The sequence below is a fragment of the Condylura cristata genome, unplaced genomic scaffold, assembly GCF_000260355.1.
Source record: "Condylura cristata isolate star-nosed mole 26May11 unplaced genomic scaffold, ConCri1.0 scaffold00014, whole genome shotgun sequence".
NCBI lineage: Eukaryota > Metazoa > Chordata > Mammalia > Eulipotyphla > Talpidae > Condylura > Condylura cristata.
This window is the reverse complement of record NW_004567115.1, coordinates 6609013-6634255: the sequence shown is the minus strand read 5'-3', so window position 1 is coordinate 6634255 and position 25243 is coordinate 6609013. Positions and strand designations below refer to the sequence as shown.

Below are 25243 nucleotides of genomic sequence, written 5' to 3'. Positions count from 1 at the left end.
CAAACATTTTACAATGTCTACTTCATGTTTCTCTTTATTTAAAAAAAGGGAAAATCATAACTGAGAAATAATCTTTCCATCTGCAATTCAACTGCTATCTGGATAAGTTATTTGGACAGAAGGTAAGGGAAGAGAAAAAACAAGGAAACATTTTAATAAGGAAGAGGAAAAAGAAATGTTTTGAACCAAGAAAATAGGGAAACTCTTCTATTTCTTAATTTCTTCTTTCTAGCTAGGTAGTTGAGTATATAAGATAAAGTAAGAATATGTCAAAAAACCCTTGGAGCAATCATTAGCAACAAAAACAATTTACATATCCTCTTGAGAGAGATTAAAACTCTAAAAACAACACTAACAAAATTGAAGCATAATTTCACAAAGCAGAGAATTAGAGAAACAATTTTAAGAGATATACTATGACTCTTGCCAAATTGAATGTAAATTCTAGAATTATTGATTACAACTGTCATAAATAATTTAATTCTCCAAAAAGACAATGAAAAAAAATTATTATTATTGGTGGTGGTAGGGGTGCTCTTTGTTGTTCAAAAGTCACTAAATAACATTACCTTGTGCAACAATGTTCTATGGCAGGGAACTTTTCTGGCCATGGAGAGGGGTAGGTAAATGCTGTGTCTCTATCATACCAACACATTAGGCACTCACTATGTTGGTTTCTTTTCTTCTCCTCTTTTTTGAGGGAGTGGTTACATGCTTCCATAGCTTCCAATAATCGCTTCTAAATACAAACGAAAAAATGATGTTAAAAAGCATAAAAATTCTGTAATCTCAACATACAGAACAAATCTTCCCCATAAAGAATCATAATTTGCTTATTGAAAGAGAAAAAACCATAGGCCCTCCCTGGTAGTGCAACAGGTTATAGTGCAGCACTACCAAGCTAGCCACAGCTGCTTCAACATGAGTTTGATGCCCAGCCAGGGAGGTGACCCACACGGCGCAGCAGACCTCTCCTGTTTCCTTGCTGTCCCCCTCAACAGTGTATTTCAGTCAATCTGCCTGTTCTTCTTCTCACTCTGTCTAGTGAATCCTCTCACAGCCCCTGCACCTCTGGCCTGTACCTCAGTTCTGTATGCATAAATAAATAAATCTTTAAAAAAGAAAAATCATAACCAATGAAACTCTTTCACATCTTATTACATGAAGAATTGATGTGCTATTCATTGTTTCAAAGATCTCTAAAAGATAGCTTGCCACTGCAAATTTCTCTAAATCAGTAGCCACTTAAGTATACAAAAGAAAAGGAGAGAATCAAATTATAAATGTGAATTTATCATAATTATTATAATTTATCATAATTTATGGAGCATTAATCTCTATAAAATCTGCACTGATGTAGAACTTACAAATGAACATATACTTATCATAATTCTACTCAGATTCTCAATGGTTTAAAATATTTTTTTAAAAAAGGACATTTTGAAAATTAAAAAATAGAAGGAAAAAAATTAAAAATAAAATTAAAAAGGAACACTCTGCTGTTACTCCATATGGAAGAATAAATATGTAAACTGGGGGCTGTTTTACCAGATCCTATCACTTCTTAATAAAGCTACTATAATCAAAACACTTCAGTATTGACACTGAAGTGACTCAACAAATTCAAATTAATATCACAAACAGATTTTCAGTAATGACACTGTCAGAACTAGCTACCCAGCTAGGGAAGAAAGAACATAAACTGCCAATTTTATACAATATTTTTTAAAAAACCATCAAACAATATGATAAAAATATGCAAAGAAAATCTAGATATTTTGGAGAGATGAACTCCAAAGTTAGCAAGACAGGAAAAACATATAATAAGGCTTATATGGGAAAAGACATATTTGAAAAAAAGAACATGTGACAAGATTTCATAAACAGATTGAGAGACAAATGGGAAAGGATATCCCAGAAAGTTGCTAAAAATTAAAAAATAAAAACCAAAAAAGGATGAAAATGAGGGAGAGGATATAAATATGGAATTTACAAAAGGGAAGCTGCAATAGCAAGCACATACATAAAATATACTCAAATTTGGTGTCAAAGAAAAACAAATTTTCAGTAATAATGAAATGGCAATTTTCATCAAGGCCAACATTAAAATGAACAATAATAGCCATGACTGGAGATGCAGAGAAGTAGGCACTCAATTGCTGGTGTGATTAGACCAAGCTTCTTGAAAAAGGATCTGGTAATATTTATTATAACTAAGAAATACACATTCCTATTGACCATGCAATCCTGGTTTGGAAAATCTGTGTTATAAAAATACAATCTCCATTATACAAAAAAGTACCGACAATCAAGAAGAATACATGAATTTTAGCATAGCACTATGTATAGTGGTAAAACCATAAAGTAGCTTGAATAAAGCAGTATGGTATCAGGGAATAATATATGACCATGACATGATATTATTGAAGACAGGTCAGACTTCTAATGACTTGGAATAATATCTATAACATTTCTAACAGGTGAGAAAAAAATTGTAAAATAGTATCTATGGATCCCCTTCAAAAGAAATAAATCAGAAAACTCTGTTTGGATACTAGTTACTTATGTTTCTCTGATCATGGTAGGATATTCAGTGGCTATTAATATTATTTCAAATAAAAGGTAATAATTAAGCAAAGCAAAACAGATAAGCAGATCCCTAAGAGCAAATATGAAATAATCTCAAATGCACAAATACACAATAAAGAACAAATTTACACTTACATATAAAAATTACTACTTGTGTTACAGGAAAAAAAAAACCAATTACTTAATTTCATAATAAAAACTGTAAGATTCTAAGGAAAACAGAGTACATAAATTTATTTGTATTTTTAAGGTTAAATTACATGTGAATGTTGCATATGTATCCAGACTTTAGCCTAACACAGAGAAAATAATCAATATTTGCTGACTGAAGGTATTTTCTCATTATTTTCCTTGGACTGCATTGCCCTTTAAGTAATATTGCCAATGATAAGACATTATGTTGGACAGGTGATGACAATCTTTTTACAAAATAACTTTTAATATTCAACAGAATTTGCAGCTAGCACAGAAAATTCCCATGCAGCTTTCAACACAATGCCACATTATCAAAATCAAGAAATGGAGATTGGTACATTATCATCTAAGCTACAGAATAAACCATACACATTTCAATAGTTTTTATATGTGATTTTGGGTGTGTGTACAGTGCTGTGGAATTTTATCATATGTACAGATTAATGTCATCACCATAAAAATATACAGAACTGTTATATCATAGTGAAATCCCTTTTCTTTATATTTATATATTCTATCCCCAATCTTAACTAATTCCTGGAAACCACTGATGTTTATAATATCACACAGTTTCGTCATTTGAAGAAAATGTATCTTGTCATTTGAACAATATATAACTTTTTGAGAGACTCAAACTTAAGTGAACTGTTTTTTAAACAGTTAAACAATCCAGGTTGTTTATATCAGTTGTTTTTTAAATATTTATGTAGTATTCAACTTATATGGATAAACTGCAGTTTATCCAATAATACTGAAAGCCATCTGAATTTTTCCAGTTTGCAATTATTATATATAAGTTGCTCTAAACATTAATGTATATGTGTAAGCTTTCATTCATCTAAGTTACTATACTCAAAAGGCTATTTACTGGGTTGTGTGATAAATTTATGTTAAATTTTATAAGGAACAAACTGGTTTCCAGAGTTCCCCTCTTAGATTTTTAAATATAATTGTATGTGCTACTTTCAAAGCATTTATAGAAAGAATGATAGAAAGAGGTACAGTGATACAATGGATATGATGTGCTACCAAATAGTACTGAAGAATATATGCTTCAACATTTAGTTAATCATTTAGTTCACATTTAAATTATTACCCAGATGCTGAAAGTGCTCCTGGTTTATAACCCTCAGCTGTTAAGACCCTCTCTGGGAAATATCCTCAAGTGAAAGGTCATACATCTGTTCAATTAAAACATGCCTCTGAAACTGGAAAAAAGAGGAGTGTAGAGTCTCAGACTCTTGATAGCAATTTTGTGGGTTAATCCAGGTTCAGAGTGACTGGAAGGTTAGCCAACACCTTTGCTGACATAGTAGAGTAGCCCAACCTGTCTTTTTGCTTTATCTAACATCTTGGAGGTTATTAGCATCAAGATCCCAGAAAAGGAAGTCAAAAAGTCTAGGAAAACGCAGACTAGAGAGCCATTCCCACAAAACAAATTCAAGCTCTAATCAAGGCTCTCTAAAGGTTATATGTCATATGGTTATGCTTATATTCTCCAAATGAAAATGTATATATAAGGGTGTGTTTGAGACAGAGAACTACCAAGTAGCTGAAGCCTACAGGTGAACTCTTCCTATTCCTAGCACCAGTTTGTGTAATACTCCTGTGAGGGGTACAAATGGTTCCTATTAATTTCTCAGTTCTGCAGACTCCATCATGTATTCAATTTGGTAAATTTTCATTATCTCCTATGATGACTTTCACTGAAAATCTTATAATAGTAACTTTTTTTTTTCCATATCTTTCTTTGAGAAACCTTCCTGAGTAAGTTCTGAGCTTTTGTTTCCAAAAATATTAAAAATATGGTGGTAACTAGTTACATACAAGTTTTGCTTCAGTGGCATATCATAAGGCAATGTTGTTTAAACATTCAAAATCTCATTAAGGTGTTCACATTTAAATTAAATTTCAATCATGAACTAAAGTAATAATGATAATGTGACAGTTTTAACTGTCTACATGCAACTAAATTTGCACACAATGACAGTATCACAACTTGATTCTTTATCTGTTGTCTGGCAAGCATCTTTTCACATATAATAAACAACCTGTTTTAAAAACTGTAAGATATGGGACCTTCTTGGTGGTATAAGGGGTTATGTCTTAGCACTATCAAGTTATTGCCAGCCACTGCAACATGAGTTCAATCCCCAGCTAGGGAGCTGACCTGCAAGATACAGCAGACTTCTCCTGTTTCACCTTTAGCTCCCCTCACCAGTATATTTTAGTAGCTCTGCCTGTTCTGCTCCCACTCTGTCTCTGGTGAATTCTTTCACACTCCTGCACCTCTGGTCTACACCTAAGTTTTTGTATACATTTAAAAAATATAAATCTTTAACATAAATAAATAAATAGAAAAACTGTAAGGAATGAATAAGTTTTTTCCCTCCATTACAGAATTTATTTTAAAGAGTGGGCATTTTTATTTTATTGATGCATAATTTACATTGAAAATAGGCTAAAAATTCATAATTTGATAAATTTTGACTAAGAATTTGTATTCTGCACTTATTGAGAATATGTCCTATAAATATTAATGAAGATGAATAGAGTTAGAGTATTATTTGAGTCTTTCTCTTCACTGATTTTCTCTCTTGTTCTACCAATTCCTAAGAGAGAAGTGGTGAAATTTCCAAGTATAACTGTGGACTTTGCTATCTCTCCTATCCTCTGATAGTTTCTGTTTTATACTTGAAGCCCAGTTATTACCTACATACACACTCAAGATTTTTATTTTTCTTCATCTACTAACTTAATGTTTTCATCATTATGAAAAATTTCTCTTGATCTCCAGTAAGTCTTTGCTTAGTCTAACTTATCTAATATTACTAAAGCCATTCCAATTAGAAGATGTGTATAATGAAGAAGAGAGTAGTTTAAATTCACTAGCAAAACATAAATGGTGATTAAAAGCTAATGCTCAGTAATTTATGTGAAATTATCTCTGATTAAGAATATATGTGTTATATAACTGCTTCATGCACTGACCTCATCAATAAAAGGTATTAATACCACAGCTTCCCATTCCTGTTGTTTTCCATTTAGGTCAGTTTTAAAATCCGGTGGATAGTATTCTATAATTGGTGAGTCTTCACTGGTCATCAAATGCTGTAAGAGCAATTGAAATATAAGAATTAATATCTATATATTAATGTTATATATCAATATATAATATTTTGTTAATAAATTTACAATATTCTACATGCTACAGATTAAAATTTCTAAACAAAGCAAAACTAAATATTTACATCTTAGATGAGCTCTGATATTGCTTGCATATTTTGATTTTCAACTATGAGAATTCTAATTTCTCTGGTATAATCATTTTCCCATTCCACCGACTTGTGGTTGAAACATCTTTAGCCTGAATTTGTCATGTCTACCTATTATTGTCGCTTTACTCTACGAGGTTTATAAAATTCTGTTTTCCCATAAAAAATTTCAACTCATTTAACAAGTATCCAATATTCCTCCATTTTAAACTTTAAACAACTTATCTTAATGTAATTAAATGATTCTACTATATAAGAAGTGTTATCTAATTTAAAAAGAAAAATCTTAAAATCTAATAATCTCTTCACTATTAATAGTAAAGAAAAAATCCAATTAATACATCATTTTACAAGAGATTTTATAACAAAGGCAGATAAAGAAAGGGTAAGGATGTCTTCAAGGAAACAAGTATGGAAAATTATGATATAAAACTTTCCAAAGAAATAAAACAGCATATTCCTCAGGTGATACTCAAAATATTTAATGAGTGTGGCTTACTACATTTTTGGTACTCAATAAATCCTGCAATAATTTCCTTCTGTTATGTGAAATATGTAAACTAAAGAAAGGCCACAATTTGATAAATAAAATACTTAAAACTCAAGTATAAAATGAGGTAACACTTCTGTAAAGATGATTCATTATACTCACCCTATTGTATCAGGTAGAAAATAAAAAAGAACAGGAATGAATCTACGAGTGTCTGGACAAATATTTTACTTATGTTTCTGCCTGTTGGCAGTTTACTTTCACCAGGATAAAGACATATTAAAGATTTAATTAAATGTACTAAAAATGAACCTTCCCTGGAGGCGCAAAGGGTTAAGTCTCAGCACCATGAAGCTCTCCACAGCCATGGCATGAGTTCTATCACCCATTAGGGAGCTGACCCACAAGGTACAGCAGACCTCTCCTGTCTTGGCCATTGCTCCCCTCAGCAGTGAATTTCAGCAGATATGCCTGTTCTACTCCCCACTCTGTCTCTGGTGACGCCTCTTACTTCTCCCCCCTTACCTCTGGTCTATACCGCAAGCCCTTATATGCATAAATAAATAAAATTTTAAAATAAATAAATAAATAAAGATACTGAAAATGAAAAAACTATGTACTGAATGGTTCATGGAATGTTTATATGTTTAAAGCAAAGCTAACTTTAATTCAAGCAATTACTTTTAAAGGGAGGGTCTTACTTAAAATACTTCATTTGAAATTAAAAATAAATAAATTTGGCTTATATCAAAAAGGACATAAAATTATTCAGTTCTGAAACCCACCTGGTAGCATGTAGGAAGTAAACTTTTGCTGGCTGCTGGAAGGACAGCAAGAAGTTGTTCAAATGGCTTAAAAGGTTTTCCTAGTTCAAAATGGAGTTTGAGTGTACTGATGTTGCGGATATCTGATAAGAACGGTGCATAATGATAGGGATAAAACCTACAAGACAAGACTGGGTTTTAAATAGTTGGCAACTTTAAGAAATAGGCCAATGTAAAGCATAAACTTTTTTCTATTTTGTTTTAACAACACATATCAATAACTTTAACGGGAAAAAAACAACAACAAACTATCACCTTTATTCTAACTCACTTGTGTTAGAATATTGAGGTTATATGTCAACAACAAATACTGTATTTCCTTAAGGTACAGTTTCACAGTTTCAATACTGCAGTTATCATATAATTGAAGGATATACATATGAAATATAATGGTTCTTTTAGTACTCAAAATGTGAAGTATGAATCTTTCAATGAATAGATTATTAGAATGAAGTAATGAGGTGGTCAGAACTTTCAGTTAAGTTGCTCAGGAATCAGTCTCTCTGAGGAAGACAGGGAAACAGTGAAAATGAGCTCAAGTGATTGTTACTTAGTTCTAAGAACTTTTAGCTGAATTGGTATATACTGTGTTTGTAATATGGATTAAGCCATTTATCAATTATATACAGTACTTAGTGCTGTTTTTGTATAAGGTGTCTTCCTCCCTTTTTTTAAAAAGTTCAAAGATAACATTTTGCAAAGTTTCAATGTTCTTAATGTTTGTATAAGGATACCTCCCAAAATGAAAGCATTTTAGTATTATATATTATGGCATATTTCAAAAAGATGGGTAAGTTTATGAGACTGAATGGCATATGGAATAAATGGAAAACAGACTCTGGAATAGGTAGGGTTGGACAATATTCTTGGTTGGATAATATAAGAAGATTTCCTAAATATCAATTAAACAGTATTATACCTTGTAAAAAAAATTATTAAGCTCTCTGAGCTTCAGTTTCTAAGCTCTGTAAACACATAGAATAATATTTAAATAGATGTGATGGTTATATGAAAACATGCTTCTCACAGGCCTGGTGTTCATGCTTGCTAATACAAGAGGAATAACGCCCTCTTAAAAAAATCCTCTTAATGCAAGGATTTTCTGCATTAGAATGTTTTTCAGAGAGGTCTGAGAATCAGGTTAGTTAGTGTAAAGGTATTTTTAAAAGCTACTATTAAATGAAGTCATTAGTAATGCCACATTAGTTTGAAATGTTTCATTTTACTGTATGGTACTTTAAAACAAAACCTAACAGAGGTGTGCTGAAAACAAAACAAATGATAAAATTACATAAAATTCTATTCTCCCATCATTTTTTTTTCAGTTTGTTATTTTTTTATTATAATGGAATTTTCTGGAATAGAAAACATGGGAGAAATAAAGAATCATTATTTTTCCAAGAAATATTTCTCCCTCTAACATTCAAATAACTTATTTTTCTATAATTATTCCTGATGGTTTCTCTCAAATACATATAAAAGAAAAGAATAAAAGAAAAGAAGAATGAACACCCCCACATACCCATTATAACCATAACTTTTAGATTAAAAAACTTATGAGGAATTTGTTATAGTTGATTCATTACAACAGAAAATTTGAAAACCTTAGGTGAACAAAGAGTTTCTTGGTTAGGGCTGGCTAGATCTTTTGCTTCACTTAGGTCATTTTCAAGTATTCTAATATAAGAAGATTTCCTAAATGTCAATTAAACAGTATTATACCTTGTAAAAAAATATATTACCACAAATAGAAATTAGGGGAAAAGAGATTCCCATAAAAGAATCTAATAGAACAAATCACTATAAGAAAAATCTTTTTCATTCTCTCACCAGCTCCAGGACTGAACTCCATGATAATAATAGTGTAAAATCCACTGTATTGCCTGAACATAACATGCAGCTTGGTCAGCCAAAAAGTCACTGAAAATAGAAAAGAATTATTTTCATTCTAACATTATCTTTCAAAGAGGTACCATTGCCTTTAGAATATGCTATCTTTTGATAACACTTTGTGCCTTATATATGCATATTTAATCAGTAAGCTAAAATTGCAAACAGAACTGAAAATATTTTTTAAAATATCTATCCTGTCATATTAAGGGTTGCCTTATAGTTTTCCTAAATAGCTGTCATAGTATATACCTGCTATATATATTCAGCCAATGTATTTTAATTTAAAGTTTGAGGATTTCACTACTGAAGTTTTCCATAAAGAGGCACTTCCTTAAATAGTGGGGGTGGGATAAGACTGACAGAGCTTCAGAGAGTTACAATAGAAAATTGGAAGACATTAAAATCTGGTTATGGTGATTAGAACACTGAAAAGTACTCATCTACTGAACAATACTTCCTCTAGTCCTTTTTTTCTGAAAAGCCATCATTTAAAATAATCTTCATTATTTCTCCCTTCCCTCCCCCCCCAAAAAAGGAGTCATAGGATAAAGCCAAATTGGTTATAAATCTTAGTGTTGTTACCAAAATTCAGGTAGAGAGGTACTTAGGAAATTTCAGATATCTGTATTTTTGGGAGATATGCTTTTAAAAAAAGGAAATATATTACTGTAGAATATGAAAGAAATATTTTCTCATTAAATACTGATAATGAAGAAAGGCACTTTTTAATCACCTTATAGATCATTTGTGAACATTTCTTTTCAGGATTTTTTCAGAGCGGGGGTACAGACCAGAGGTGAAGGGACTGCAAGAGGATTCACCAGACAAAGAGTGGGCAGCAGAACAGGCAGATCTATGACATATACTGCTGAGGGGAGCAGTGGATGAGACAGGAGAGGTCTGCTGTACCATGTAGGTCACCTGTGGGGCAGGGGACCGAACTTGCACTGAAGCGGTCCCAACCTGTTATGCCACCATGGAGGGCCCTCTATAGTCATTTTTTTAAAGTATTAATGAATATCTATGATTTTGGGTACTGTTTTAAAAATTAATACTGAATAAATAGTGTAAGTACCTTTATAAATTGCTATAATATCCTATATATATATATATATATATATATATATATATATACACATATATATATATATATACACATATATATATGTATCTCAATTGTTCAGCTGTTCTGCAAATTCTGGAGATGGTAAAAATGGCAGAGATAGTGACTGTGGTGAGGAGGCAGAAATTATTATAATGAATCTTATTAAATATGTGTATTAGTTTAAATTTTTTAGCATTGTAAAAAGCTTTGTAATAATCATTCTTGTATAAGAATCTTCTGTTCGAGTTTATATTTTGAGATTCACAATTAGATTTATTGGGTCAAAAGGTTTTTTTTTTTTTAGTTTTTTTCATTATGTTTACTTTTTAATTTTAATTAAAAAAATTTTCGACATCATTGTTCATTTTTGTACAAAACTTGATCTCTCCCCTCAGGTGTAGTACCCCTAATTTTCCCACCACCACAATGTCCGTGAACCATCATTTTAGTGTCTTGTGCTCTTTCCTCCCTAGTTTGGACCCATTACCATCCCTTCTCTACTGCATGCCTTAAATCTAGGTTTGTCTGCAAGTTTTGTCTTTTTCCTGACCCTCTAGATCAAAGGGATATTTTAAAGGTTTAAATATGAGCTTAGATAAGTGCTCTGCAAATTAATTTTACCAAATTATATCTACACTAGTAATAAAGTGAAGAATTCTACCACCACCATTGGACCAATGGTGAATGTAACAATGTAAAAATATTTATCTTTAAACAAGTAAATGATATCTCATTTTTATGACTATACTTTAATATACGAAAGGGAAGGGAAATGAAACAAAAGATTAGTTACTTATCAGGTTAAGCATTTAGTACTAAAATGTACCTCGGTACTAAAGTACCATGCATCTGCAACCAAGTAAATAGAACTAAGAACTAAAAAAAAAAGCATAACTACTTAAAATATTTTATTTCTAAAACCTCAAAAGTTCTACATGTTAATGGCATCTGACATAGCATTAAATGAGCAGCTGAACTGTATTAGAATTCCTATAATTCTAATACAGTTACTGGAGATCAGTATAAATATAAAATCTCCACAAAGAAAGACTGTCTAGACTAGAAAACAGTCTGAAAAAATATATATACCTCTGGGTAGACGCTAGAAACTCTCTAATACTTTGTGCTTTATTAAATTTTATAAAAAAGTTAAAAAGTGAGTACAGAAAATATCTAAGTGTACTGGACATGTTAAGGGAAAATATTATTTTACAAAACTTATAGAAAAGCAATATTAGCAAGTGGATTAGAAGCATAAGCTCTGGAGACAGACCATCTGAGTTTAAGTACGAGTTCTGCCACAATATTGAGGAAATCACTTAAACAACTCTATTCCTTAATATTCCTCTATTGTAAAATAATTATTCAGCTTATCTTTAAAAACTGCTGTGACATGGAAGGGATTAGATAAATGGAAAAGAGAAAGTTAACTATGGGGTACTGTCACTTATATTTTTAATATAGAGAATGAAAGTCAGGAAAAATAAATTTAAAACTAAAATCTATAAATCTGACTGTAAATTTGAGGATACCAGAAGGGGGAGGGAGAAAAAGAAAGTAGGGAGGGGAGACAATGGACTATGGTGGAGGACTTTCAGTGCTTTGGAAGTGGGTATGATGTGAGTCTATACCTTTAATCATATACGATGTTGTAAATAAAAAATACCTCAACAAACAAAAATTGTGAAAATTATACGCATCAATACATTAAATATGCTTAAAATTGTACCAAGCATTTGGTAAGCACTATATAAGTATCTGTAAACTAAAATGAATAAAATGCAAACACACACAATTCATACCATGGATTGTAAAAGCTACCATTCTGTAGTTAAATTCTTAAGGAACATTTGGGTCTTTTTTAAAAAAGCTCTTTTTTTTTGCACAGAAAATCTGGGGTATAGGCCAGAGATGTGTGTGTGTGGGTTGGTGGTGGGGGGGTGCTGGGGGAGGAGTAAGAGGATTTACCAGAACAGAGTGGGGAGCAGAACAGGTGGATTTACTGAAATATACCGCTGAAGGGGGACAGTGGGCAGGACTGTATCAGTAAGAGTGCTGACACTTGACCCCTAAGCTACCAAGAAGGCCCTTGAAGGAAATTTAGAATTAGGTAATAATGCAGGGCTAATAATGTAGGTATCTTTTGAGATGGATTTGATGTTAATTTTATAAGACAGGAAGCAAAAATCCAATCATTTCTATTTTGCAATTTTATCACAGCATATAATGCCATTTCCAAAGTCATATTAATTGAAAGGTCTACAAAAATTTATGAAACCAAAAAAATCCTCTCTCCTGCTACCACAACCATCAAAATTATGTAGTTTTCTGAAAACTCTAATTTTGGGGAGAGTTGGGATTCCCTAAATTGCACTTAGAATGATAATCTAAAGTATTCCAGAGTGACACTGTACCCAGTGGAGAAACTAGAGCATCTGTTGGACATTGGAAATCAAAACTGACCACAACAGAAGAGACTGAGGAAATTCCCCTCTATAGAAGAAAAGACAGGAGAGGCACAGGCCCTCCCTGGTGGCACAACTGGTTAGGTGCTGCAAATTAGTTGCAGCCACTTCAGTGCAAATTTGACCTCCTGCCCCAGAGGTGATCCACATGGTGCAGCAGACTCTCCTGTCTCGCTTGCTGCTTCCCTCAGCATTGTACTTTGTCAATCCGCCTATTCTGCTCTTCATTCTGTCTGGTAAGTCCTCTCACTGCATCTCTGGTCTGTACCCCAGTTCTGTATAAATATATAAATAAATATTTTCTTTTTTTAAAAAAAGGAGAGAGGCACAGAGAAAAGCTCACATCTGTTTGTATTTTCAGTGGTGAAAACTGAAATCTTTTCCTCTATGATCTGGTACATGACTAACATATTCACTTTTACCACTGATATTCAACATAGTATTGGCAGTACCAGCAAGAGCAATTATTCAAGAGAAGAATATATAAAAATAATACAAATTAGAGAAGAAGTAGTAAAACTATCATTATTTTCAGGTGATATGATAATATACATAATATATACTGAGACTCCACTAGAAAACTAACTGCAACGATCAGTTCAGCAAAGTGATAGGTTACAAAATCATTATCAACAAAAATCAGTTGCCTTTGTATATGCAAGTAATAAGCTCGAAGATTGAAGGAAATCAAGAAAATAATCCCATTACAATTGCCTCAAAAAGAATGAAATATCTAGGGGCAAGCTTAACAAAGAAGGCAAAGAACCTACACAGTGAAAACCATATTAAAGATTGCTACAAGAAGAAAGACACAAAATGAAAAGAGATTTCCTGCTCAGGAGTTGAAAGAATTAAAATTGTTAAAATAGCCATCTTACCCATAGCAATATATATATAGATTCGATGCCCATCAAAGTTTCTTAGCATCCTTCAGATTAACTACTTTACTAAAAGATAAACTCTTGCCTTTTGTGATTACATGGATGGAACAGAGTAGATTATGGTAAGTGAAATAAATCAGGAGATATATGTGGATATAGAGACACAAAACAAAGAGTCAAGAAAAATCACCCAACAGGAAACTTGAGAAGTCTGACTTAGAACTGAGGCCATTAGAGGGGACAGGAAAAGAAGGAGAACAAAGTGGGGAGTGGGTACAAATGAATTATGGTAGAATACTTTTGGTGCCTTGGTGGTGGCTATGGTGTGGTAACCCAAAGGGTATAATCCTATACTTCTAAATCATTTACTAATGTTGTAAATCTAAATTACTTCAATAAAAACAAAACAAAGAAAAGCTGGGAAAAAATCTAATTTTTCTAGTTTAAAGTAAAAACACTGTCAAAAACGTACTCAGACACTACATCAACTCCCATCTTTGTCATGTAATATGTTCTTTTATATTGTCTAAACTCTGTTTCAAATAGGTCATCATCTTCGGTCTCATCTTCTAAATTATCTGAAAAACAGAAGCCAGAAAGACAGAAGCTGAGAATTATATAAATTGTTGTTCCAACTATTGCTCTGAGAAATACATACTGAAGCAGATGCCTGTCAACTATAACAGAAGTCTATTACATTTAATCTTAGCAAAATAGGACTGACAAAAGGAAGACAGAACAACTATTCTTATCAAAGAAAGAACATATTATACATAGTTTGTACGAACCCTTAGAAGTTCCCACTTCTCCACTTTTGTCTAAAGCAGCCCAACATAAGTTTTCCTGGCCCTAGAAAATACATAAATTGATAATTTTAAAATTATAACATTAATGGCAAGATACAGTTCAAAGGGAGATATTTAACAGGGAATTATCAAAATATATTAAAAGTCGGGCCCTCCCTGGTGGCGCAGCGGGTTAAAGCACTGCACTGAGAAGCTAAAGCCACTTCCGCATGAGTTCGATTCCCGCCTGCCCCAGAGGTGACCCGCGACAGACCTCCCCTGAACAGCCCGCTGCTCCCCTCAGCAGTGTACTTTGTAGATCTGCCTGTTCTGTTCCCCACTCTGTCTCTGGTGAAGCCTCTCGCCACCCCTGAGCCTCTGGCCTATACCCCAGTTCTGTATACACAAATAAATGAATCTTTAAAAAAAAAAATATATATATATATATAAAAAGTCATTAACGATAAGTGAAGTTATAAAAATTTATTTTAAAAATGCTACATAGTACTATTAAAATGCCTTTGGTTTATATCACTTATTTTCTAAAGCTATAAATCCTTATTATGTAGAATTATCATTTGGGTCTTCCATGATAAGTAATAAGTAATGCTCACCAATATAAGAGCAATATAATTGATTACATATGGGTTTCAAAAAAAGAAACAAACCACTTCAAGAATAATCATGTTACATAGAAAAGTACACGTTCAATATTAAAATTCCTTTATAATTTATCAACTTTAAAATTTCTATATGGGGACCTCCCTGGTGGTGCAATGAGTTAGTGCTGCACTATGAAGCTGTCCCTGCCAGGCAGGTGATCCACATGGCAGACCTCTCCTGACCCACCCGCTGTTGCCATCAGCAGTGTATTCAGTCGATCTGCCTATTCTGCTTCCCACTCTGTATCTGGTGAATCATCTCACCACCAGAACTCTGGCTTGTACCCCTGTTCTTGTACGGATTAAAAAAATAAAGAAATCTTTTTTAAAAGTTCCTATATGTCAAACTCTGGACTATTGAATATAATGATTACCACTATTACCTATTTCCTGTATCTCTGGATTCCATCATTCTCCTGACTCCAGTATTCACCCTCCACTCTAAATCTTCTTCCATACAATCCACCTGCTTTTCCATAGGTTTCCCATCTCATAACACCCTTCATACTCTGCCAATGTTTCCCTCCACTTGTGACTTTATTCTTTCTTGCTTTATTTTCTGATTACCTCCTTATTGCCAGTGACTCCTCTAGTATCCCCATTTCCTTTTAGTCATTCAAATTAGGCTCTCTGCCAACTTCCTGAGCATTGGCTGTTGCAACAGTTTCTCTTATTTTCCTAGTATCTCTAATGTCAAACATATAGAGGAAAACTTGTGAAGCCTATGGACTGAGTTGAAGTGAGTGGAGCCAACATGTATAGATATTTAAGTTCCCCAAAAGTTGCAGAGGCTTTCTTAAGAAAATATAGAAAATACAGAGCGTAGACTGCTAAGTTTCACTGAGGAAAAGCTAAGCAATTAGGACTTATTACTTTTGAGAAAATGAGGATAGCTGCCTTTGTTAGAGCAAGAGTAACTTGGTTTGAACCTAAATACAACAATACAATAAGGAGAAAACAGAAAACTCAATTTCACCAGACTCCAGCAATAATGGATAATCTGATGAAAATTTCAGAAGAGGTTTATTTTCCAAGCTAGCACAAGTAAGATTTTTTTTTATAAACATAATAGTTTTTTTTACATCATTTTGTACATTTTTTTTTATCTCAATTTTAATCCCCGTGGGTTTCCCATCACCGAGTCACCCATCTGCCATCACCACAGATAGTCCTGTGCACTTCCCTCCCCATTTGACCCCATTCCCCACTCCACCCCCACAAAATGTCTCTGGTATATGACTGTTCATTATTCTTATTATTTTCTCGTCTGGTTCATTATACTCCTGCTATGAGCGAAACCATTTGTATTTTTCTTTTTCTTTCTGGTTTATCTCACTAAGCATCTTTTCCAGCTCCATCCAAGTTACTGCAAAAGACATGTGTTTCTTTTTTTTTGGTTGCTGAGTAATATTCCATTATATATATGTACCACATCTTTTTAATCTAGTCATCTAATAAGATATTTTTAAGAGTTTTTAGAGTTGTTTCGAACATATTTTGATTATATTATTTATTAATTGACTAACATTTACTAGATATATTTTTTAAAGATTTATTTATTTATGCATACAAAACTGGGGTACAGGAGAGAGGAACAGGGATAGCGAGAGTCAAGAGTGAGGAGCAGAACAGGCAGATTGATGAAGTACACTGCTGAGGGGAGCAACAGGTGAGACAGGAGAAGTCTGCTGCACCATGTGGATCAAAACCTGGAGGACTGAACTCATATCACACCAAAGTTGCCATGACCAGATTCATAGTGCTGCACTTTAACCCACTGCACTATGAGAGAAGGCCTTCATTTACTAGACATTGTACTATTAATTACTTTCAGCCTACTGCAATATAAAATGTATGATTTTAAATGGAAACTAGAAAAAAACCGATGTCTCATTTCATTAACTGCTATAAATATTCACATTTTAAAATAATAACAATATTTTGTGCTCTTTTATTTAGACCTGCTTTCTACACTTACTAATAGATTGTAAAAACAAAGTAGACACAATTTATTTAAGAAAAAAAATTTATTTTTAAAGGTCCAGGTTTTTTTATTATTATTATTCAAAAAGATTATAAAAAAGGAAGGGAAACAAAGGATGTTTGCACAGTCACAACTGGGGAAAAAGAGCTGCTCTTAAAGGGGGCAAATTTGTTAAAAGAGAGGCCTGGGTAGTCACAGGTGGGCAGTCTTGGGAGAAGAGCTGACTGTGCTGCAGGACAGCTGCTAAATATAAGATTTAAAGAACTGGACCCAATAAAGAAAAAGACCCAAACCATATTTTAAGTCTGTAGAGAGGGCCCTCCCTGGTGGCATAGTGGGTAAATGCAGCACTAAGAAGCTAAGCCGCTTCAGCATGAGTTCAATCCCTGGCCAGGGAGGTGACCCACATGGCGCGGCAGACCTCCCCTGGTCCGCCTGTTGCTCCTCTCAGCAGTGTACTTCGTCAGCCAGCCTGTTCTGCTCCCACTCTGTCTCTGGTGAATCCTCTCACTGCCCCTGTACCCCAGTTCTGTATGCATAAATAAAAAGTCTATAGACATAAAAGCAAAGCAAGGCAACCCTAAAATCAAATGAAGGGGAAGGAAAAGCAAGAAATATCAGCTTTATCTTTATAGCAAAAGAAATGAAAAATCACTAAAATAGGGGAACACCTTTGATTTTTTCTTTTCCTTGTAGCTCTTGGCCTCTTCTGCTGCAATACCTGCTGCTTCATTGAGGTACTTGTTACCAACTTTGCTTTCAAACCACTTCAGGTCCACAAAAACTTCACTGAAATGCTCTCGATCAAACTGTTCAGAAACATTTAAATTTATTTAAGAATAATTTAGTATTTATGAAAGAATTCCCATAAAAATTTATTTCTGGGGCACAGGAAATCAGAGAATGTTATTTTTCCATGCACATGGGGATCTCCTCTACTTATGTGAAAATTAAGTTAGGTGAAATTATTTATACAGAATGATTTTACAAGATTAGAGTAAAATTATAAAGTTTCTTTCTTCTGAGATTATGCAACTGGTTACTGATTATTTACTGCTACTCCAGGACAGGGAAACAAAACTTCTATTACTTACATTTGATAGTTTCACAAGGTACTTCTCAAATCGAGGTAAGTTGAGATGCCCACTTTCATTAATATAACCTAAAAGGAACAAAACCTAAATTTATACTTTAAAAACAATTCTATAAAATTCTTTCAAGAAAAAAATCAGTCAAGAAAAAATACTCAGTATTGGGCTATATAGCTGGCGTGAGTTTCTATACTTGATTTTACCATATTATATAATATATAAGAACTAATATGTACTCTAAAAGAATTAAAACTGACTATAACAGCTCCAGATGCACATAATAATAATAATCCTCCCACTTTTCCAACAATATTTGATAATAGTCAATTGAATTAAACATGATTAAGAAACTATATCTAAACAATTTAATTTGATGTTAAGTTAAAGATGCAATGACCTGCTACCCTTTTTTATGTTACTTATTCTGCATCACCACTTTTTGTCACTTGCCATTCAACTGAAAAGTCTTTTCTTCATAGTAAATATTCTGATGCTTAACCATTCAGAAAACTGAATTTTTATGCTTAACATGAAAGAAGTGAAGTGAAACCAACAGTTTCTGGTGGCTTCCTCAAACAACTAAAGTGGACATCATTTTAGCTATCAATAAATGAGACTGCTTAACTCTGGTTATTTACTTTGTGAAAGAAAATTTATTTCTGAAAATTTCTTCAGAGTTTGGCACCTTAGATTAAAAAAAAAAACACCCAACGTTTCCCACTTTATCTGAGCATGCATAATCTAATAAACTGAGTGACATTTTCAGGGTTAGTTGAGGACTAAGTTCAAATAGCCTTGAATGGATATAAAACTTTTCTTACCTCCAAGTTCTGGCAGGATGGTAATATATGTTCCATACAGAAGAGGCAGTGCATCATGATTAATATGTAAATGAGGTAGGTGAGGGATAAAATCATTGCCCACAAGAAATCCCATCAAAATCCAATCATCTATTATCCTTTCAATATCATATTTAAATGTGATCTTGTCCTATAGCAAAATGGGGAATAAAGTCAAATCCTATATAAATTTCTTCATACACATCTTTGATCTATAGCTAAATTAATACTTACTTTTAATACTGAAAACTCATAGTCAATATACTCTCTCATTAAAGATAAGTGTAGGAGGTGAAATGTGGTTTCTTCTGGTGCACATACTCTGTAATTTGTCAGAATATCATACAAAATTAATTACATATTTTTTAAGATGCAATTTTTAAAAAGTAGCAAAATTAAGTCCAAACATTATTTTGATGACAATTCTTAAATCAGTGCATGTAATTCATATGAAAGTTGCATGGTACTGAAAAGACAGAAATATATTTGCAATTATAATAGATATAATAAAATTCAAACAAAGGTTTAGATTATACTTTCTGTACAAAGAATTTAAGAATGTAGTCTATATAACACATAATACATGGGAAGAGCTGAGTTAGTGGGATCTGGCCCATTTAAAGATGGCCAGGATACAATTGCATTGCAGGATTTTCTCACTTTCACTCATACTGGGACAATTAATCCAATGTATACCAATTAATCAAATGTGTGCATCTTTGGGATGTGGGAGGAAACCAGAGTAAAGGAAGAATATTCGTGCAAAATGGCGACAACATACTAACTCCCCATGTCAGAGGTCCCTGCCAAGAATCTTTTTTATTTTTTTGTCATCAATTTAATTAAAACACCTTTGGATGAAAAGACATAATTAAAAAATATGCTACACTTGCTTAGTGAGATAAGCCAGAAAGAGAAAGAAAAATACCGGATGGTTTCACTCATAGCAGGAGTATAATGGACCAGGCGAGAAAATAACAAAAATAATGAACAACCATAGACCAGAGACATTCTGTGGGGGTGGAGTGGGGAATGGGATCAAAAATGGGGGAAGGGAGGGAAATGCACGGGACTATGGTGGTGGCACAGGGGTGATTTGGTGATGGGAAACCCGTGGGGATTACAATTGAGATGAAAAAAAAAATGTGCAAAATGATGTAAAAATAAACTTTTTAATAATAAAAAAAAATATGCTACACTTTTATATCTACAGTCCAATGCTTCAATAGTGAGGCACTATTACAAGAATTCTTCCCCATATCTTTTTTGGCTTGGAATAATGGCCTATATTCCTTCCTGGTTTTGGGTCTATACTTTAAATTTAACCTTAAGTAGAAATATAAGCTGATAGCAGCATAGTAAAAGGATTATACACCATGAGAAAATAGGATTTATACCAGGAATGCAAAAGTAGTTCCTATAAGAAAATCAACCAATAAAATATAACACATTACTAGAATAAAGGGAAAAAACTCCAAACAATTGTGGAACAGAAAAAAAAAAAAACCTGTCAAATTCAACACCCCTCCATGAAAAATATGCATAGAAAAATTAGTAACAGAAGGAAATACCCTTAATATCACAAAGGGAATTTATGAAAAAACACAATCAACATCATATTCAGTGATAAAAGCTGAAAAGTTTCCTCTTAACATTAGGAACAAGACAAGGATGTTCATCTTCACTATAGCTATTAACATTGTTCTAGAAGTCCATCAGGGCAATTAGGTAAAAAGTATACATAAAAAAGGCATACAAATTGGAAAAGATGAATTATCTCTATTTATAGATATCTTGATTCTATATATAGAAAATCCTGTTTTACCAGAGCTAAAATACAAATTTGTTATAACTACGGGGTACAAGTTCAATATACAACAAGCAATGTCTAATGGAATTAAAACAATCCATTTATAATGCCATCCAAAGGATCAAAACACTAATGAATAAACTTGCCAATGATGAAAAAACAAAACAAAAGCACAAACAAAAAATTAAGCTCATAAATATAGAGAACAGATTAATAGTTGGGGTGGGCTGTGGGAAGGTCACAAAGGGTTGAAGTTGTTCAAAACTTACAAGTTGCCAATTATAAGATAAATGCTGGAAAGTACTATACAGCATGGTAGCTATATTTTTTAAAATTTGCTTTGAACTAAAATATAAAAATACAAACAGAAACACAATGACTTATACACTGAAATACACAAAATGTTGCTGAAAGAAATTAAAGAAGTCATAAAAAATGGAAAGGCATTCTAACTGGAATATTATTATGGGATATAACAGTTATTTAATATTAAGATGTGAACTACCCGAAGGGATCTATGGACTTGATGCCACGTCTACCAGAGTTGTAGTGATATTTTTTATAAAAACAAAAAAAATCAGTCCTAAAAATTATTAAGCTTAGGGAACTTCAAAAAGCCAAAGTAATTCTGGAAAAAAAAAAAAAAGGTGGAGGTATCATTCTTCCAATTTCAAGGCTTAATATATAAAACTATAGTAAACAAAACACTGTGATACTAGCATTAAAATAGACATATGTCCAGCAGAATGGTCTACAGAGCCCAAAAATAATATATATATGGTCAAGTGATTTTTGACCAGGGAACCAAGACCATTTAAAGGGAAAAAAAGAGTCTTTCAACAAATGGTGTTAATAAAACGATATAAACATGCAAAAGAACAAACTGGACTCTTAGCTCACGCTATATACAAAAATTAACTCAACATGGATCTAAATGTAAGAGTTGACTATAAATCTCTGAAAATTAAATGAGGAATTGCTTTATGACATTGGATTTCTTAGATATGACAGTAAAATTAAAAGCAATGAAAGGGAAAATGGAAACAAATGGAAGTAAGATAGGTTAGGCTCCATCAAAATTAAAATTTCTTGCATCAAAGGACACTATTTAAAAGATAAAAAGGCAACCCATAGAATGGGAGAAAATATTTTCAGATCAAATATCTATTAAGTGATTAACAGTCTCTATTTAATTTCTGTTCTTTTCTACAACATACATGCAACATGATTTACCTTTGTGTCTTTTTGCCACCAAACCGAACCTCTTCTCTTAGAAGAGAAAAATGTGCCTCATGACTTGTTAATCCAAGCATAATCTGTTGAAAAATGACTAAGAAATATTTCTGTTCTCTCATTTTATTACCAGACTTGTAAAAGCAATCAAATAAAAACATTTCCATACAGAGAAAAGCATGCATACTTAAGAGAAAATAATTAACATATATTAAATACACAAATATTAAAATATGACCCATATGTAATTATGAAAAGGGGAAATGGTTATTCTTTTCTACCTTAAAATATCTTAATATTCACATCTTTGCATTTGTGATGGGGGGAATAATTAAGAAATGTAATACATCAGCTTTCCCATTATAAAAGAATGTAGGATTCAGGGCCCTTCCTTGTAGCACAGTAGGTCAAAGCACAGCACTAAGAAACTAAAGCCACTTCAGCTTGAGTTCGATCCCCGCCCTGGAGGTGACCCACATGGCACAGCAGACCTTTCCTGACTCGCCTACTGCTCCCCTCAGCAATGTACCTCATAGATCTGCCTGTTTTGCTCCCCACTCTGTCTCTGGTGAATCCTCTCAATGCCCCTGCACCTCTGGCCTGAACCCCAGTTCAGTATGCACAAATAAAAATAATTAAAAAAAAAAAAAGAATGTAGGATTCCTCAAGAGGCCACGATACTTCTAATATATGAAAACCCAGAAAAAAACTAGAAAAGGGCATTTCCAATTCATTTTCTCATATAGTATTCTAATATCCAACATCTAGTAATACCTATCAGCCAACAGCAATGTCTATTGTTTATTTCAACCCTGATTTCAGCAAAATAAATGCAATACTTATGAGGCAATCAAGGAACTAAGAATACAAAATAGATGCTTATATATTAAACAGATTGCTAATTTTTGTTTTATGTGGCATATGCCAATTGTTGAGGGGTTTTTTTTTTTTTTAAAGATTTATTTATTTATGCTTACAGAATTGGGGCCAGAGGTGTGGTTGGTGAGACGATTCACCAGAGACAGAGTGGGAAGCAGAACAGGCAGACTGACTGAAATACACTGCTGAGGAGTAGCCAGTCCATCAGGAGAGATCTGCCTCACCATGTGGGTTAGCTCCCTGGCGGGGTATTAAACTCATGCTACAGTGGCTTCTGAGAGCTTCATAGTGAGAAACTTGAATCCATTGTGCCACCAGGGAGAGCCCAAGGGTTTTTTTCTTTTTTTTTTTTTTCATACAGAACTGGGGTACAGGCTAGAGATGCGGAGGGTGAGAGGATTCACCAGAGACAAAGCGGGGAGCAGAACAGGCAGATGCACGAAGCACACTGCTGAGGGAAGCAGTAGGCAGGTCAGGAGAGGTCTGCCACACCATGTGGTCACCTCCAGGGCAGGTGGGGAGCGAACTCATGCCGGAAGTGGCTTTAGCTTCTCAGTGCTGCGCTCTAACCCGCTGCGCCACCAGGGAAGGCCAGGGTTGGTTTTTTTGTTTTTTTTTTTTTTTTGCTCTAACCCGCTGCGCCACCAGGGAAGGCCAGGGTTGGTTTTTTTGTTTTTTTTTTTTTTTTAATAACACTTGTCTTTTAGAATAACATTTTGAAATCTTTAACAATTAAATTATAAAATGTCTGGGTTTTGCTTCACTAAGTCAGGGGAGTAGGAGGAAGGACAAAAATGGTTAGGGATTGAGTTGAAAATTGTTTTAAAGTGAACAGAGGGTACAAAGATATACTACCTTTTCTACTTTTGTTTGAATATTTACATAACACTAATATTAAAAAACCAAATATTGTTATTTGGGTCATGGAGTCATAAGATCAGGCGGTATTAACAGTCATGTATTAAGAATCAGGGCATGCTTGGTTCCAGGAGAGTATTCATAAGCAATAAGGTCAGTCAGGTATGAACACAAACAATAGCAAAAGAACACATTTCCACCTATTTTAAAAATATAGTAATGATAAAAGTAGTAATCATTATTAAAATTAGTTTCCTTATCCAGAAAGTGCTTTATATAAGATTAAGTCTTGTAGATATTTAACTACTATGACAAAAACAGAGTAACAATAACAATAAACATTATACATACCAAGTCAGCATCTAACCCATAAAGACAATGTCTGGTGTTTGGATCATGATCTGGCTTTGCTTTCTCAGATCTAATAAATTCCATGATTTTATGCTCTCCTTCTCCAGGAGTCTATTAATATAATTTAAAAGAAGAAGAAGAAGAAGAAAAAAGTGGTAATATGCTTTACATAAGAATATTAAAATTTTAAAAATCCTCAAATTAAAAAAAGATAATAACCTCATGGCCTGAGAAGTAGATGGTAACTCCTTGCCATGACTTGTCTGTAGAAATTTTCATATTTACAAAATACTTCAGATGTTCATGTAATCTGGCCATGAATTCAGTCCCTATAAACAAAATGTTTAATCTGTGAGAAATAGAATACAGTGAGATCCCAGTCTAACATGATATTGGACCTGTGTATCCAAGGAATAGCGGGGTTATACAACCTCTAAAGAAGGTCAAAAACTCTTTCTTTTTTTGAAAAACAAGTACTGTCAGACCTTTCACTAACAAATATCCCAGTTATTTCCATTTTCACTAATTACTCTAAAATGAAGTTTAAGTGACATAAGGAAAGTCAAGGAAAGTTACTACATGATTGTGCACCAAATATTTTTTCAAGAAAGCAGAGTTTCAACATAATAGAAACTTCAAACTTCTTTAGATTCTGAACTTTAGATTCTGAACTTTTTTTAAGGCATGCAGCTTCAATTAAGATTGATAGTAACAAAACACACTATTATTATTATTACTGTTTCCTGGAAATTTTATTATGAATTAGGAAACTGAGTCTACAAGGATTATGGTATAAGAAAAATCCAGATGGACAAGAGTCCAAAGAATAAAGTATAACACCACAATTAGGATGAAACTGGTCAATAAATCAAAATTATTATGATTAAGGCACCTAACAAAAGAGAAATATCTCATAGTAAAGAATTCATGAGAAAGTAAGATTTTAAGAAATATTTCAAAGTTAAAGGACTATAATGATGTTAGACAAAGCTCTAAAAGGTGTAGGAGATGTTGTTAGATATAAAATTAAACTT

The 25243-nt window shown here is 33.1% G+C and overlaps 1 protein-coding gene across 1 annotated transcript in view; it reads right to left on the bottom strand.

Moving 5' to 3' along the window:
• Positions 1-25243, bottom strand: part of XRN1 (5'-3' exoribonuclease 1) — a 112725-nt gene that overhangs the window by 71547 nt on the left and 15935 nt on the right. Inside the window, exons 4-16 of the mRNA XM_012724964.1 lie at positions 24429-24538; positions 24210-24320; positions 22122-22204; positions 19313-19400; positions 19061-19229; positions 18243-18310; positions 17820-17957; positions 14506-14566; positions 14190-14295; positions 9204-9293; positions 7335-7491; positions 5776-5895; positions 570-739 (exon numbers count right to left, since the gene is read on the bottom strand). Of these exons, the coding sequence (XP_012580418.1) occupies positions 570-739; positions 5776-5895; positions 7335-7491; positions 9204-9293; positions 14190-14295; positions 14506-14566; positions 17820-17957; positions 18243-18310; positions 19061-19229; positions 19313-19400; positions 22122-22204; positions 24210-24320; positions 24429-24538 (1471 nt within the window). The remainder of the gene's footprint in view (positions 1-569; positions 740-5775; positions 5896-7334; positions 7492-9203; positions 9294-14189; positions 14296-14505; positions 14567-17819; positions 17958-18242; positions 18311-19060; positions 19230-19312; positions 19401-22121; positions 22205-24209; positions 24321-24428; positions 24539-25243) is intronic.